This window comes from Canis lupus, chromosome 4 (assembly GCF_003254725.2).
Source record: "Canis lupus dingo isolate Sandy chromosome 4, ASM325472v2, whole genome shotgun sequence".
In the NCBI taxonomy this organism is placed as follows: domain Eukaryota; kingdom Metazoa; phylum Chordata; class Mammalia; order Carnivora; family Canidae; genus Canis; species Canis lupus.
In genome coordinates this window covers 22,900,895-22,918,030 of record NC_064246.1, presented here as the reverse complement: position 1 = coordinate 22,918,030, position 17,136 = coordinate 22,900,895, and the positions used below count along the sequence as shown (strand labels likewise).

Below are 17,136 nucleotides of genomic sequence, written 5' to 3'. Positions count from 1 at the left end.
AGGGAAGGGTGGGGACAGGTAGTGCGTGGGGGGGAGGGCAGAAGGGAGCCCAGGGGGATAGGAGAAGAGCAGGGGAGGCAAGGGGACTGTCCCTAGGAACTAAGGACAGAGAGGAATGACTTGCTTCACTGTCCCTTTGATGCTTGGGGGCAAAGGCCCAGAGTGGGGCATCAACTTGCTGGTGGACACGCAGCATCTGGACGTGGGGGCAAGGGTGGAGGCCCGAACCGCCAACAATCTTCTTTGCCTGCTCCTTCCCATCCGGCCTCACCATCCCTGCCCTCAGCTCCGGTTGCTCTGACTATACTGGCAGCCCTTCTGTGGCCCACCTGCAGCCTCATGGGCTGTACCTCCCTGGATGGGTGCAAGCTATCTGAAGCAGGATTTCCTAAGCCTGACACTTCAAGGGCTCACAAGATCTGGGGATTCCCTTTCTAAGGGGTTTCCCAGCCCTGTCTGGGCCCCTGACCATGTGCCATCAGATGGCATCCAGCCCTGTCTCCAAAGCCAGCCACTGTCTTGAAGGAAGGAAAGGGGTTCGGAGAGCTCAGGAGGGCGGCCTAAGGCCTAAGGCTCTGGGGGCCTGGGCCTGGGCTAGACTCCCATGAAATCAGCTCAAGGATTGAAGATCGGGGAGGTGGGCAGTCCAAGGACCCCACTACAAATTATCCTCAGCAGCTTGCCCCCATTCCACTCCATCTGCACCCTGACTTCACTCCCATGTGCCCTTGGGCATGCTACTGAGCTTTGCCTCGATGTCCCCATATGGAGAATGGGCCAATCAAGAGGTGCCATTGCAGGGTTGCTCTGGGGCTGGACAAAGCCTGGTCCGCCTCATGTGTGCTGGATCTGTGCAGGTCTTGGTATCATTAGGGGGACCTGGAAAGGAAGCCCAGGCAGTGGGGGTCTTTCAAGAAGGATGAGGATGTGTGATAGGTCTGAGGAGTGGGCTTGACTGGGAGGAGCCGCTGGAGGTCCTGGGAAGGCCAAGGTAAGAGCCAGGGGCTCAAGGGGATATGGTCTGTTTCCCAGCTATTTCTTTTTTTTTTTTTTTAATTTTTTATTTATTTATGATAGGCACACAGTGAGAGAGAGAGAGAGGCAGAGACACAGGCAGAGGGAGAAGCAGGCTCCATGCACCGGAAGCCCGACGTGGGACTCGATCCTAGGTCTCCAGGATCGCGCCCTGGGCCAAAGGCAGGCACCAAACCGCTGCGCCACCCAGGGATCCCTCCCAGCTATTTCTTGACCATGGATCCTCTCTGTCAAGCCTAGTGGGCTTGCAAAAACAGTGTCGTGCCTGCTGTGTCCCCCTCCAACAGGAGCCCCTCCAGGCTCAGGCTGCAGTGCTGGGACCTGGGTGGCCCTGGCATGTGCCTTTACCACTGGTGGGGCACTACACTGGCTCTCCACAGAAACAGCCCTGATTTGTAGCATGTCAAGTTTTCAAGGCACCACCATGGTGTCACTGAACCAGGAGGGAGGGGGAGCGGTGGGGGGGGGCGTGGAAGCTGCGCCTCGTGGGAGCCAGTCACACCCCCAGCCTTCACTTGTCCATCCTGCAATGGGGCCGTGCTCTGGGACCCTGAAGTTATCTTTGGGTTTGGAACATCTACTCTTCCTTCCTGGGGGAAGCGGATCCCAAGCTTCTGTTACTCCTCTGTCTCTCTGTGTGTGTGTGTGTGTGTGTGTGTGTGTGTGTGTGTGTGTGGTGCCTCTCTGTCTCCTGCGACACACCCATAAGATCCTAAATTCCTATGGCTGACCATGATCATGTGTAAATTTAACCGGGAGGTTTTGCTCATGACTCCAAAGGCCCATGGCATGGAGGAGCCTGCAGTTTGCTAGGATACAGGTGTAAGCCTGACCCCAAAGCTGGGTGCAGTGACGGCCTCTTACCAAGAAGGGACTCAGCTGCCTGCCCAGCATGAAGCTTCGGCAGCCCGGCGAACAGGCGCAGGGACACCCGTGCAACCATAAAGCCTCTGTGTTTGTGAGAATAACACAGAAAGTCCCTTGCTCTGCTGGTGTCAGAAGTGGAAGGCACAATGCTTGGCCAGAGAAGGGACTTTTGGAGTAAATGGAATGGAGAGCAAGGCTCCCAGCCTCGCTCTAACAAAGTTTTAGGTTCTTGATTGCAAAGACACCCCAGGTGCTATGTTTGGTCCTTGGACCTTGCGTCCTATCCTTGGGCCAGTCCTTACCTCTCATCTCGGGCCTTTCCCTGTCTCTATGGTGACAGCTCCCACATACCTGCCTCCAGCAGAGACCTCTCTCCTGAGGCCCTGGCTTGAGCATCTAACCCCCACCTGACATCTCTCTCTCTCTCTCTTTTTTAAGATTTTATTTACTTATTCATGAGAGACAGAGAGAAAGAGAGAGAGAGAGGCAGAGACACAGGCAGAGGGAGAAGCAGGCTCCATGCAGGGAGCCCGACGTGGGACTCGATCCTGGGCCCCGGGATCACGCCCTGAGCCGAAGGCAGATGCTCAACCGCTGAGCCACCCAGGCGTCCCCCCACCTGACATCTCAAACCTAACGTCACCTCTTCCTCCTCACCTACTCCTGCTGCAGCCTACCACAAGCTGACTGTCATGCCCTCTCTCCAGTTGCTCAGACCGAAACCCCTCTGTCATCTTAGACTTTCTCCACATCGCATAAGTCAGCACATCCTGTTGGTTCCATCTTTGAAATATACCAGAGCTGTCTACCTGTCACCACCTCTGATGCCACCAGCCTGGTCCCAGCCACACCATCTGCAGCCTGAGTGATTGCAGCAGACTCCCATAGTCTCCCCCATTCCACCCCTTAGCCTCAATGGTCTTTTCTGGGCAGAGGAATTAGTGGTCCTGGTAAAATCTAAGTCAAATTGTGTACCTCCTCTGTTCCAAGCCCTCCCATGGTTCCCATATCACTCGGAGCTAAAGCCAGGTCCTCATCATGCTCCTGTGGGGCTCAAGACATCTGGCGCTACCAGCTCTCTGACCTCATCCCTTCCTGCTCTTCCTCTCGCTCGACTTCACAGCAACATCAGGGCCCTTATATTCCTCTGTGAACATGGCAGGGCATGCTCTGGCCTCAGGGCCTTTGCACTTGCTGTTCTCTCTGCCTGGAATGGTCTTCCCCAGATGTCCACATGACCCACTCCTCCTTCCTTCAGGTCTTTGCTCAAATGTCACCTCCTTGGACAGGTCCTCCCTGTGTACCCTAAAATCACAGCTTTTGCTTGGCCCTCCCTGTCTCCTGGCTAAGCTAAGTGCTATGGAGTGTTTCTCCATAGCACTTAGCACCTCCCAGTATACTAAGTTAACTACTCAATCACTTATGTTCATCCCCTGAGTCTTCTGACTGGAACACATGCTCTCTAAGGGCAGGGACTTGTGTCTGTTTTGTACTGTTCCACATCCTCAGCACCTGGAACATGACTGGCATATGGTAGGTGCTCAATAGATATTTATGGCATGATCAATTAAGAATCAGGATGTTTCACAGAGATTTGGATTTCTAGCTTTTGTTTTGAAGATGGGAAGACCTAGCTCCTCTGGGCCAACATTTTGACATAGCCACGCTGGCAGGAGCTGAGCTGGGACCGTCACAGGCTCCATTGCTCCCTGCTGTCTTGCCTAACCCCCTTCCCCCATGTGTGTCCCCTGCCTGACACCGCCAGGCCTTTGAGTTTGGAATTCCTCCTCCAGGCCAACCCTCCTCTTCAACTGAGGACAGTCACCGAGGTAGCTGTGAAGGCTATTCATGGTAACAAGATATGCAGAAAAATCCAGGTGCTAAATGCATCCAGAGGGTCCTGAAGGTTTGGGGCAAGGATATTCATCCTCCCTCCACCCTGGAGTCTTTCCTCTGGGTGTGACGCAGGGGCATTTTCTATCTGATTCTCAAAGGGGCCTTTCTGATCCTCCAAGGCTCCCAGTCTCAGATCTCAGAATGTTCTCACATATCCCTGTGAAGAAGGGGAGGGGTGGGAGAAGAGTATACCCATCACCTTATGGGTGGGGAAACTGAGGCCCAGAGAGCTCAAGGCCACTGCTCCTAAGTGGGGTAGAGGAGAGGCCCCGGGTTGCGCCGCCCTCCACACCCAGCTCAGGCCCCACTCACCCAGAGGGTCTCCATCCACGATGCTATATTCCACTTGCCCGTTGGGGCCTGAGTCCTGGTCATGGGCCAGGAAGGTCCATACTCGGGGCCCTGGCTGGCCCTCGGTGACGTCAAATGGCCCCTCGTAGTCTCGGGGGAAGGTGGGCACATTGTCATTGATGTCATTGACATTCACAAGCACCTGAGATGGTGGACAAGCTTAGCGGGGGCTGTATCCCACTTGCCCTGCGCTGAGCCCAGTTCCCTCATCTATAAAGTGGGTCTGATAATCCTGTCTCATGGAGCAGATGCAAGAATCCCCAGGGATCATGGATAGGGAGGGCCTTTCAAGCTATGCCTGTGGATAGGTTATTGCCATTGTCAGAGCCTTTTTATGGGCATCATATTATTATTAATAATAATGCTACAAACTTCTATTATTGCTGCACAATGGTTATTTCTCATCTGCTCCTCCCACACCCTGACAAGCCTTTACTATCTCCCTTTCGTGGAGGAGGAAAGTGAAGCTCGGGCCGGTTAACAGACTTGCCTAGTCACACAGCTAGGAAGTGGAAGAGCAGGGATCTGAGCTTCTGTTGGTTTGACCAGAGTTTGTGCTCTTCCCATGAGCGGGAGAAAGGCAGGCATCACTATCTGTCTGATAGATGCAGCCACACAGAGAGGTTCAGCAACCTCCTCAAAGTCACACAGCAAGTGTTGCTGAGCTGCCAAGACCAGGTCAGGGCTCTTGGATTTAGGTGCTTGTCCTGGACAATCTTTCCCTATTACCCTTCCCTGTTAGAGCTTTCTGAACCCTGTCCTCCCCCATGTTGAGGCTATGTCCCATCTCCCACCCACCCACCGTGGTGGTAGAGGTGAGGCGGTGTGACACGATGGGGCACTGGTCTGTGGCAGTGACAATCAGAGTGTAGCGGCCATGGCTAATCTCGTAGTCCAGCTCCTTGGCAGCACTGATGATGCCCTGGGGAATAATAGAGGGGACAAGGGTGGATCAATGGGTGGTGGGTGTGGGGCACCCCAGGAACCAGTTTCTTCAGGGGGTCCTCTCAGACCACTCCAGGAGATGTGCTCTGGCATCCCGATCATGACGGGGAGCCTCTGTTGCCATCCCATCCAAGCTTTGCATCCTTCTGCACTGGCTGCCCCCATACTTTCCCCTCATACTCCATCTTTGCCCTGCTCCCACCTCCCATGATGCCATTGAGGTCTCTTCCAATCCCCTTAGCCAGCTGAGCCTCCTTCTAAACCCCACCATCAGCTGCTGACCGTGTGTCTGTCGATATAGAAGGTGTTGATGATGTTGCCTGCGACAATGGCGTAGTTAACTGTGCCATTGGGCCCCTCGTCCAGATCTAGTGCCTGGATGGTGATAAGGCTTGCGTTGATTGTGTCCGGGCCCTCGTCCAGTAAGATCTCGTAGTAGGGCTTCTGGAACACTGGTGCATTATCATTCTCGTCCACGATGGTCACGTACACGTGCGTGGTGGCCTGTGAAGAAGAGTGTGGTCAGGTTCCTTGGTCAGCTGTCTAGAGGGACTGAAGTGCAGACAGCTGGATGTTCTCCTAGGCTGGGATCACTCAGCGTGATCCAATATGGTGAGACAAAGAGAGAAGGATGAGAATGTGGGCAGTCACAGGCTAGCAGAGGAGGAAATCACAGAGGCTCCTCCAAAAGCCAAGCTAGGTAACTGTTTAGGTCCAAGATGGCACTGCCATCCCCACCCCTTTACCTCTGCCCGTGGCAGACATCACTAATCAACTGTGGCACTGCGGAAGCTAGATGCAACCTCATGATCCTTGTCAGCACAGCAACCTAGTGATTAAAATTAGCATAGGAGATGAACCTCAGTCACTACCTTCGGGCCACAGCTTCGGTTGGGTTGGGGCCTTACTGACCCTGGGCCTCTTGCCAGATCACCAAAGGCAAGGATGTCATGTTCTCAGCCCAACACAGTAATAAGCTTCACCCACTATTCATGGAAATGGAAGAAATACCTATTTTTGGCATTTTTAAGAGGCAAGACACTGGGTTTGGGGCAATTAAATGGCAGGATTTGTTGAACCGTGAAAAATAAAGCTCAGAGAACATGACTTCACCGCAGCAACATTTTCTGCCATATGTTCTCCTGCAACAGGCCATTCCTGGCTGATGCTTGGTTTAATCAGACCACATGAAATATCCAGCCAGTTGGAACTCAGTGATTAGCACTCAAGAACTCAGTGATTAGCACTCAAGAACCATAGAGACATGACTGAGGTGCACTTTACAAGCAGAGTGGATAAATGGGAGAAGGAAATGAGCTTTGTGCTGATATTCTCTGTCCCTCGCGCTGCCCCCCTGCCATTCTCTGCTTCTCCACCTGGGAGGACATCCCCTGTGGACTGCCTCATCTGGGCTCCCTTCCCATCTGGCTTCCAGATGCGGTTTACCAACAGGAGGTCCTAGCAGAAGCCAGGAGGAAGGGAGAAAGAAAGGTGGGGCATTTCTTTCACAATTTTACAGTTGTGCCAGGGGTTGTATTTCTCCTGCTGGATGGCCCTTCTTCCATGGCTCCAGCTCTCGCTGGGCTCATGCCACCTCACCTCCTCTTATTGTCCTTTTGGATGTGTGGGTGGTAATGGCTTCCTGCAGTTGCTGCTCTATGGGTGCTTCACCAATCCTCTGTAAACAGTCCCCTCATTAAACTCTCTTCAGCTGAGCCCTGAGTGTACCATCTGTTTCCTGCCAGGACCTTGACTAAGACAAACCATAATTAGTGACTAATATTAGATAATAAGGTTATAATAACTGCAAAGATGTCTGGGTAGAGGGAATATGACTACTAGCCCATGGCCAAAGCCACAGAACAGAAAACAAGTGCTAAAAAAAAAAAAAAAAAAAAAAAGGCTGGATGCAGACAGCTCGTGCGTATCTTTTTCTTGGGGCTTTGGAACTCAGCTTGGGTGGTTCTGGAATCATCTCCAGAGGGATAGATGGGCAGAAGATGTAGAACCAAGAAGACTTTCACTGCCCCCAAGGAGGCAGTGAGTCCACTGAGCTGTAGCTGTGGATCTTGGAGGGGTGGGCGTTAGGTGGTTGCTAAAGTTGTTTCCAAAGCAGGTAGGGCTGACACCCTTGAGATGGAGCTCTGTGACCCTGGGCATATTACATTTCCTTTTTGGACTTTTTCTGTTAATAAAGAACCTGACTTGATAGTTACAGTTCCTTCTAGCTCAAACTTCCTGGGGTTCTGGTCTGTGGTCATTAGTCACATGGACTAAATCCCACTATCAGGGAGGCATTCTTCTGGGTCTTAGAATCTCAATGAATCTTTATTAAAACAATAATCACACAGAGAGGGGAAATGCATTATTTTAACATTTCTCAAAATTTTCTACCAGGGTAGAGAAGGAACTCGCATAAACTAAGAAGAATACTCTGAAGTGTCTTAAGAAGGAAATATCTTCGAAATCTCTCATGTTATCTTTGAATCCTCATATGGATTTTATCTTTTCCATAATGTGTTTGTGTTCATTTTTATTAAAAATGGTGGTGGGGATTTATTCCCCCAACAAAGTGCATGTGCATGTGTGCACATGTGTGCACACACACACATATGAAACACATACACACATATATAAAATACACACGTGTGCATTGCGCACCCCCATATATATATATATATATATATATATATATATAGCAAATGTTAACAGACATAAAGGAGAAATGGACAGTAGTATAATAATAGTATAGGACTTTAATGCCCCACTTGCATCAATGGATAGGTTATCCAGAAAGAAAATCAATAAGGAAATATTGGCTTTCAATGACATATTAGACCAGATGGGCTTAATAACTATATACAGAACATTTCATCCCCCTACTACAGAATACACATTCTTTTTAAATGCACATGGAACAATCTCCAGGATAGATCACATGTTAGGCCATAAAACAAGTCTTAATAAATTAAGAACACTGAAATCATATCAAGCATCTTTTCTGACCGTGGTGGTATAAAACTAGAAATCAATTCTAAGAAGAAAACTTAAAAAAACCCCACAAATATATAAAGGTTAAACAACATGTTACTAAACAACCAATGGGTCAATGAAGAAATCAAAGAAAAAATAAATACCTTGAGATGAATGAAAATGAAAACACAACTTTCTAAAATCTATGGGATAAAGCAAAAAAAAAAAAATTCTAAGAGGAAAGTTCATAGTGATACAGGTATACCTCAAGAAACAAGAAAAAATCCCAAATAAATGATTTAACGTTATACCTAAAGGGACTAGAAAAAGAAGAACAATCAAAGGCCAAAGTTAGTAAAAGGAAGAAATAAAGATCAGAGTGGCAATAAACAGATAAAGACTAAAAAAATAGTAAGGTCAATGAAATTAAAAACTAGAAACATGTAATATTCTGAGATGGAATTATGAAGAAATAGAAAATCTGAATAGACTGATTACAAGTAATAAATTTAATCAGTAATTTAAAAACTCTTCCCAAAACAAAAGTCCAGCACCAGGCAGCTTTGCAGGCAAATTCTGCCAAATGTTTAAAGAAATGTTGGTAGTTATCCTTCTCAAATTACTCTAAAAAGTTGAAGAGGAAAGAATGCTTCCAAACTCATTTTCTGAGGCTGATACCAAAACCAGGCAAAGACACCATGAAAAAAGAAAATTACTAGCCAGTATTCCTGATGAACATAGACACAAAAATCCTCAACAATTAGCAAACTGAATTCAACAATACACTAAAAAGATTACACACCATAATCAAATGGCACTTATTCCAGGGATGTGAGAATGGTTCAACAACCACAGAGCAATTGACTTGATACAGTATGTTAGCAAAATGAAGGATAGAAATCATATGATAATCTTGATAGATGCAAAAAGAGCATCTGACAAAATTCAACATCCATTGAGGATAGAAACTCTAAACAAAATTATATAGAAGGAACATACTTCATCACAATAAAGGCTATATATGACAAACCCACAGCTAACATCATCAATGGTGAAAAGCTAAAAGCTTTTCCTCTAAGATCAGAAATAAGACAAGGATGTTCACTCCTACCACTTTTACTCAATATTGGAAGTCTTAGCCACAGCAATTAGACAAGAAAAAGAAATAAAAAGCATCCAAATTAGGAATGGAAGAAGTAAAACTGTTATTATTTGCAGATGACAAGCTACTATATATAGAAAACCCCAAAGACTCCACCAAAAAAAACTATTAGAACTTGATAAATGAATTCAATAAAGTCACAGGATACAAAACTGACATACACGAATTGACTATTTCTATGCACTAATAACAAGCTATCAGAAAGAGAAATTAAGAAATTCCATTTATAATTACATCATAAAGAATAAAATACCTGAGAATAACTTAAACTAAGGAAGTAAAAGACCTATACTCTGGAAACTGGAAGACAGTGAAAGGAATTGAAGATGACACACACAAAAATGGAAGGATATATGTGATGCTTATGGGTTGTAAGAATCAATATTGTCAAAATGTCCATAATACCCAAATGAATCTACAGGTTCAATGCAATCTCTATCAAAATACCAAAGGCATTTTTCCCAGAACTAGAACAAAGAATCCTAAAATGTATACGAAACCACAAAAGACCCCAAATAGCCAAAGCAATCTTGAGAAAGAATGAAGCCGGCAAGATCATGACTCCTGGTTTCATGACTCCTGGTTTCAAACTATACTACAAAGCTACAGTAATTATAATAGTGTGGAACTGACACAAAAACAGACATACAGATCAATAGAATAAAACAGAGAAAAAAACTCCTAGGCATATATGGTCAATTAATCTATGACAAAGGAGGCAAGAATATATAATGGGAACAAATTTAAAATGTATTAAAGACTTAAATGTAAGACCTGGACCACAAAATTCCTAGAAGAAAACATAGGTAGCGAGCTCTTTGATATCAATCTTAGCAATATTTTTGGCTCACTCTCTCCAGTCAAGGGCAACAAAGGAAGCTTTTGCATGCAAACCATCAACAAAACAAAAGGCAACTACTAAATGGGAGAAGATCATTGCAAATTATACATCTAATATGGGATTAATATCTAAGATATATATAAAAAACTTACACAACAAACAAATAACTCAATTAAAAAATGGACAGAGGGCTTGAATAGACATTTTTCCAAAGAAGACCTGCTGATGGCCAATAGCAGGTGAAAATGCTATATGAAAATATGCTCAACATCACTTGTCACCAGGGAAATACAGATCAAAATCACAATGACATATCACCTCATAACTGTCAGATTGGCTATTATCAAAAAGACAAAAAAAATCACAAGTGTTCTAGATCAATGGAAAAGAACAGAAATCCTGAAAATAAAACCACAATTATATGGTCAATTAATCTTCAACAAAGCAGGAAAGAATATTCAATGGGAGAAAGACAGTCTCTTCAAAAAATGATGTTGGGAAAACTGGACAGCTACATGCAAAAGAATAAAACTAGACCACTTTTGGGGCCCCTGGATGGCTGTTGGTTAGGTGTCTGCCTTTGGCTCAGGTCGTGATCCCGGGATCCTGGCATTGAGTCCCTCACAAGCTTCCTGTCCAGTGGAAGTCGGCTTCTCCCTCTCCCTCTGATCATGCTCTCTCTCTCTCTCTCTCTCTCTCTCTCTCTGTGTCCCAAATAAATAAAATCTTAAAAAAAAAAAGAGAGAGACTGGACCACTTTTTTACGCCATACACAAAAACTCAAAATGGATGAAATACCTAAATGTGAGACCTGAAACCATAAAGAACCTAAAAGAGAACATAGGCAATCGTGTCTCTCACATCAGCCACAGCAACATTTTTCTAGATACGTCCCCTGAGGGAAGAAAATGAAAGCAAAAATAAGCTACGGAGCTACATCAAAACAAAAGCTTCTGCACAGTGAAGGAAACAATCAACAAAACTAAAAGGCAACCTATAGAATGGGAGAAGATATTTGCAAATGACATACTGATGAAGGGTTAGTGTCCAAAATATACAAAGAACCTAATTCAACACTCCCACAACAAATAATCCAATTAAGAAATGGGCAAGAGAAAGGAACAGACATTTCTCCAAAGAAGACGGCCATATGGCCAACAGACACATGGAAAGATGCTCAATACCTCTCATCAACAGGGAAATGCAAATCAAAGGAACCATTGTGCATTGTTGGTGGGAATGCAAACTGTGGGAAATAGTATGGAGGTTCCTCAAAAAGTCAAAAATAGGACTATCCTATGACCCAGTAATTGCACTACTGGGTATTTACCCCCAAAATACAGAAACGCTAATTCCAAGGGATACATGCATTTTTGCAGTATTGACAATAGGCAAATTATGGAAGCAACCCAGGTGTCCATGGACAGATGAACGGATGAAGAAGATGTGGTATATCTATACAATGGAATGTTAGCCATAAAAGAATGAAATCTTGCCATTGGGAAAACACGGGTGGATCTAGAGAATATTGTGCTTAGTGAAATAAGTCAGATGAAGAAAGAAAAATACTGTATGACTTCATTTATATGTAGAATAAAAAACACAAATGAACTAACAAAATAAAAGGTGAAAAAAGTAAAGGGGACTAGGGAGGGGTACAAGCTTCCACTTACAAAATAAATAAGCCATGGGGATGAAAAGTATGGTGTAGGGAATACAGCCAATAATAGTGTAAAAACTCTGTATGGTGAGTAGACTTATCATGGGGATTACTTCATATCGTATAAAATATCGATTCACTACTGTCATAGACACTTGAAACCAATAGAATATTGTTATGTCAATTATATGTCAACGAAGGGTGGATGCCTCCAGTGTTTGAGAAAAAAAATGGCCATATAGGAAGGCTGCTGTGTTCATCTCATGGTTCTGCATGGGCCTGGATGCAGCTATGAGCACTCCTCACCTGCCAGGAGCCCAGCGTGGAGTCCTCCCGAGGTGCCAGCAGAGCCTGAGGCAGGGGCTTCTTTCCAGCCTCGCTGATGGGAGCAGGAGTGCTGGCCTTTCCCACTTCCCCAGACTCCCAGAAGTAGGTCTAACCATCATGCAGGTTTCAGGGGTTACCCCACAGAGCCCCCTTCTTTCTGTGACCCGGCCTGAGGGTAGGAGGGAAGGGGAGGGGTCTGACTTTCTGCAGCCTCTGGAGTAAGGAGGAAGTCAGTGCCCCAAAGGCCCTCTCAGCTGGGTCCTTCCTGCCCTGGCACTGAAGAAACAGTGCTTGAGGTTTCTGGACCATGCCCACACCTTAGGCAATGCCTGTGTCTCACTCTGATGCAAGCCCAGGAGGCACACCAGTGGGCAGTGTGGTGGGGAAGAAGGAAGTGGAAGGAAGCCCCACTGGGCCCCCAATCAGGTATTCTGGCTCATGGGGGGAGGGGATGGCTGGGTAGTTGCTTCCTTCCTGCTAATCCCGGATCTGCACTCTTTATCTACCTTCTAGGCCTTGGGGCAGAAGGAGTCTGGTCTCAAGGGTGGCCTGGGTGAGGCCAGGCCAGGAAGGGATACAAGGAGAAAGGTCAGGTGCTCTAGGGTCTCACCCTTCAGTGACCCCACCTCATGTCTGTCCAAGGCTGGCCGGGGGGGAAGAGGGCCCAATCTCCACCTGATTTTACCTGGCTTTCTACCTCCTGTGGGTGGAAGAGCTCACACTCTGCCAGCAGGAAAGGCCCTGGGCTGTTTCCCAAAGTGGAGTCACAAGGTCAGGATCGTGATGAAGTACCCACTTATGTCCTGGCGGTCCCCGGGGCTCCCATCTCAGGGGGACTGGGCCCAGGCATTGTCACCTAGTACTAAAAGCCTTTCCTCTGTATCACTTTTCTGCCCCAGGACTGAGCTTCCAGGAGAGCCTCTAGCCAGGATAAGGTCAGCCATGGGGCACCCCGAATTCCTGGCTACCTTTCAGTTCCACTGATCCCTAACCCAGATGGACTCTAGTGGTCCTCTGTCCTTCAGGCTTGGGTCACATGAGCTCAAGATCCCTAATGGGCCAGCAAAGTCCCGGGAAGCTTCTGCAAGGCTGGGGTAGACTGGTACAACAGCTGTGTCCCACCCCCCTTCTCCTGACCCCTGGTCTTAGGCACAGCCACCCCAACTCCTCCATTTAGGAAGCCACTTGCTTACTTCTCGGTTTGTTCATTCAGATAAGAGTGCTTTAGACACCTTCTTGGTGCCCACTTTTGTGCCAGGGACTTGGGAAACTCAGGCAGAGCAGCTCACAGTCTAGCTCAGGAGGGCAGATCTGTCCAGGTGCAGATCAGCTGGTTGGCAACTGGGGTGTGAAGAGTGAGGTCTGGAGGGGTGCTTGCCAGGGAAGCTCAGGACCCCTGGGGAAGGGGAAGGATTTGAATTGAGCCCTGAGGGAGAGGGGGAGGCCAGTGCAGGAGCAGAGGACTGAGGGGGTTGTTGCATGACGGTCCTGTGGCTATCCAGGGCACAGGGAGCTAGAGAGGGTGCAAAGTGGGAAGCGATGCTGGGGCCTAGAGGGAGAGGAGCCCTGATGATTTCCCACGGGACACGCTGCCAGATGCACACGCACATGCATCTGTAGGGGTGCCAGGGCTGCTGTGTACCCCTGCACCTGTGCCACGTCTGTGTGTGTGTGTGTGTGTGTGTGTGTGTGCATGCACCAGGGTTTTGCAGGCTCTGGGATCTACAGTCAAGTCGGCTCCCACTTGCCTAGCCCTTTGCAAAAGTTAGATTTCCTTCACTCATTCGCTCATTCATTCATCCCCGGGCTGGCTGGAGGGTGCTGGGGACAAGTGCTTGCCCCCAGACAACTCAGAGGCTGCTGGGTGAGGTCAGACACAACCCGCGATGGGGACGCAGCCTGCTGAGTTGGGGTGACACCGTCCAGCCTGCGCAGCAGCACGGCCCTGGGAGGGGGGCGTGGGAGAGAGCAGCCGCGCGGAGCGCACAGGCCAGGCGCTGCCTCCCCTAGAGGCGGGGAGCCCGTGAGTCACCGGGGAAACCCCTCCCGCGGGGCCGCCGGCGAGGCAGTTCCCCCCACGGCCCCCCAGGGGCGCTGCGGGGCGGGGGGCGGGAGCCGCGGCTGTCGGAGCCCACGGAGCGCTCGGCACTCGCTCCGCGGAGGTCTCCGCGCCGGCCGTGCGCGCGGCTCTCGGAGCGCCAGCAGCTCCCCTGCGCGGCCCGCGCCCGCCCGGCCCGGGCTCCCGGGCTCCCGGGCTCCCGGCGCCGCCCCTCGGCGACATGGGCGTCCCGCTGGGCCCGGAGGCCGGCGGCCGGCGCTGGGGGCCTGTGCTCCTCGCCGTCTTCCTGGCCGCCTCCCGAGGTAAGGTCTGCAGGAGCTGCGCGGGCGGGCGGGCGCGGGGAGGCGCCCCGGGACGACCCCGCGGGGGAGGGGGTCGCCGCGGAGCCCCCCCCCCCCCCCCGCCCCGTCTCCTCCTTGCGGGGCGAGCTCTCCCTGGGCGGCGGCACATCCGCGTGTTCTGACAGCTGCCCCAGCTGCTGCCTGCGGGCCCCTGGCTGCCGGGAGCCCCGTGCGGGAGTGGCTGCTGCGGCGCGGGACACAGACACACAGACACGGCGGGGACAGCCCCAGCATTTTCTAGGGGACGCCTCGGGCTTTTGACACCTGTGGCATCTCCTTGCCCCTTCTGCCTCAGGGCTCCAGGGACTCACTGGTCTCTGCGCCCTGCTCCCTGGGGACCCTCCTGGTTGAACCCTGGGGTGGGGGCACTGGCCCGCTCCCAGATGCCGGCGCCCACCTGTCCTTATACTGAGGGGCTGCGAGCTGCGAGCGGAGTGGTCAGCTGACTCCTGGCAGCCTAGCAAGGCTGCAGCTCAGGGACCGGTGTGGGCGCCCCAGGAGAATGTGGGCCACTTTCCAGACTCAGCCAGGAGCTCCCGCTCTGGGTCCCCAGGGGTAACTTATGGCATCTTTCTGGTTTGGGTTTCCTCAGCTCACGGTCAGAAGCCCTACACCAGGGAGGCGCCACTTTCTTCTTCCAAAGTCCAGACTGTCACAGCTCCAAGTGGAATCCTGGCCAGGACTCAGGGGCTCCGGGGTGGAGGTGCGGGGGCAGAGGTCGGGATACCCCCAGCCTGGTTCTTGCGTGCCCAGCACTGGAGTGGCTGGATCTCAAGGGAAGAGGGGGCCAGCAGGCAGCCTGTGAACTACACTTTGTGGGAAGGGCCCAGGGAAAGCTTGAGTCATGCCGGGAGTCAGAGAGGCAGGAGGAAGGTGGGGCGCTTGGCACAAGGACGCAGTGGGCGGGTCAGAAGAAGAAAGGAGGGGGGGCACAGGGTCAGAGCAAGAGCAGGGAGTGGAGAGAGCCTGCAGTGTGCCTTGCAGACAAAGTGGGTGCCTGTAGGCAGCTGTTATCTCAGCTCCGCGCTGGCCTCTGCTAAGGAGGAGGGAGCCCACACCCCTCACACAGAGCTGCCTAGCCCTGGCCTGGAGTCCTCCTGGGATAGGGGAGGCAGTCTTGGCACCAAGGCCACACTTCATGGCAGGACGTGGCTTCCAGAAAAAGCAGGGGATGGCAGCAGGCAGGAGGCCAGCAGTGCATGCACCAGGGAGCACCTGCCCTGCCCCTTTCTCCGCAAGTGACCCCGAGAGGTCCTTCTGTTTTCCTGCCTCTTCCCCTGCCCTCCCCTGGCTGGGCTGCTCTCTGTTGGGCAACCCCAACTGGGGAGATTGAACTCTAGAGAGCTAAGGTACCCAACGTCACAGAGTAGCTGGTCGCCGCGAGGCTCAGAGCCCTCGCTCCTTATGGTCTACCTGGCCAGGAGCCTTCTCCCCTCGAGGCCTTGGCTACTCAGAGAGCTTGGCACTCCGAAGGGCCAGCTCTTCCTGGGCCCAACTCAAGGACATGATTAGGCCTCTAAGCGGCTTTCCCCAGAAGGGGATCAGAAGCATTCTCTTAGCTTGCAGCTACTCTGGGACTCAGTATTCTTAACTATAGCATGGGCGTGCTAATGAATATTCACTCTGCCCAGGACAGTGTGTAACAAGTGGCTAACGGACAGGGGGGCCTGGTCGCAGGCACCATCAGGTGGGACTGTGGGTCGGAAAGACCTACTTGCTGGCCTCCTGAGGTGCTGGGCTGCCTTGGGCAGGACTGCTCAAGGTCAAAGCCTTCATGTCTGGGAAGGTGAGGTGGAGGTGGGTATGTAGGCCTGTCTTCTAAGCTCTGCTGAAGGTGCCCCTTTCCTGGGCCTGACTCAGGGGGAGACGGGTAGAGGGAAGCACCTCCAGAGCCAAGGCCCATAGACCCCAAGGGTGGAACACTCTTCCTTCCCAAAAGGCACTCCTAGGACCTGAGGGAGTTCCTGGCCTCAACATGTCCTTATAGGCTGACCCAGGAGGCCCAGATTCTGGGACTAGCATATGGAGGTGCAGTGAGGTTAAGGAGGGGAGACCCTATCTTCCCCTTCATGGTAAACAAGACTGCGGGGCTTTGTTGAGTAACCCAGTGGTGCAAGCCTATGATGCAGCAAAGGTCAGCTCTTAGGAAATCTACTATCTTCTGTCTAGAACCTTTGGGGTGGCCCCAGAGGCCAGCCCATGGGCATGAGGGGGCATCTACCCAATGCCAGGGATCCCCAGTGGGGCTGGTCGTTCCTGTCCCCCTGTCCCCCACCACCACCCAAGCAGGCCAAAGATCACCTGCCGGGGCCTGATCTCCCTGGGAGAAGGTGGCTCAGGTGGGAGGGACAGTGCTGGGAAGCTGCAAGAGGCCATCTCCCTATATGCATACACATATGGACCTTGGGCCCCAGCAGATCAAGGGAAAGAAGGAAGGACTCCTCGGTGCCCATCTGGCCTATAGGCAGTGACCCCTTTGACCAGCACTGACAAAGCCCCACATACTGAGCTTGAGGTCCCCAGTTTTAGGTCGACTACTCACCCAGGGGCAATCTGGCTTTCCCTGGGCAGGGTGAACCTGGGATTGGCAGTGCACTTTCTGCTGGACCCGTGCGTCCCCTTAGCAGCAGCACCGGCAGGCCCCAGGCCTTGCTGATGGCACTCTGTATGGGAATGGCG

The 17,136-nt window shown here is 50.7% G+C and overlaps 2 protein-coding genes across 6 annotated transcripts in view; one reads left to right on the top strand and one right to left on the bottom strand.

The window, feature by feature from the left end:
* Nucleotides 1–17,136, bottom strand: part of LOC112651178 (cadherin-23) — a 77,228-nt gene that overhangs the window by 27,914 nt on the left and 32,178 nt on the right. For all 4 annotated transcript variants that reach the window (XM_049109033.1, XM_035715258.2, XM_035715253.2 and 1 more), the window contains exons 5-7: nucleotides 5,377–5,598; nucleotides 4,952–5,071; nucleotides 4,111–4,291 (exon numbers count right to left, since the gene is read on the bottom strand). In XM_049109033.1, coding sequence (XP_048964990.1) covers nucleotides 4,111–4,291; nucleotides 4,952–5,071; nucleotides 5,377–5,598 — 523 coding nt within the window. The remainder of the gene's footprint in view (nucleotides 1–4,110; nucleotides 4,292–4,951; nucleotides 5,072–5,376; nucleotides 5,599–17,136) is intronic.
* Nucleotides 12,387–17,136, top strand: part of VSIR (V-set immunoregulatory receptor) — a 31,464-nt gene continuing 26,714 nt past the window's right edge. The window contains exon 1 of one of the 2 annotated variants that reach the window (XM_025434139.3): nucleotides 12,387–12,483. In XM_025434139.3, coding sequence (XP_025289924.1) covers nucleotides 12,402–12,483 — 82 coding nt within the window. In that variant the 5' untranslated portion in view covers nucleotides 12,387–12,401. Of the gene's footprint in view, nucleotides 12,484–14,268; nucleotides 14,419–17,136 lie in introns of those variants that run through there. The other variant, XM_025434136.3, reaches the window with a different exon arrangement.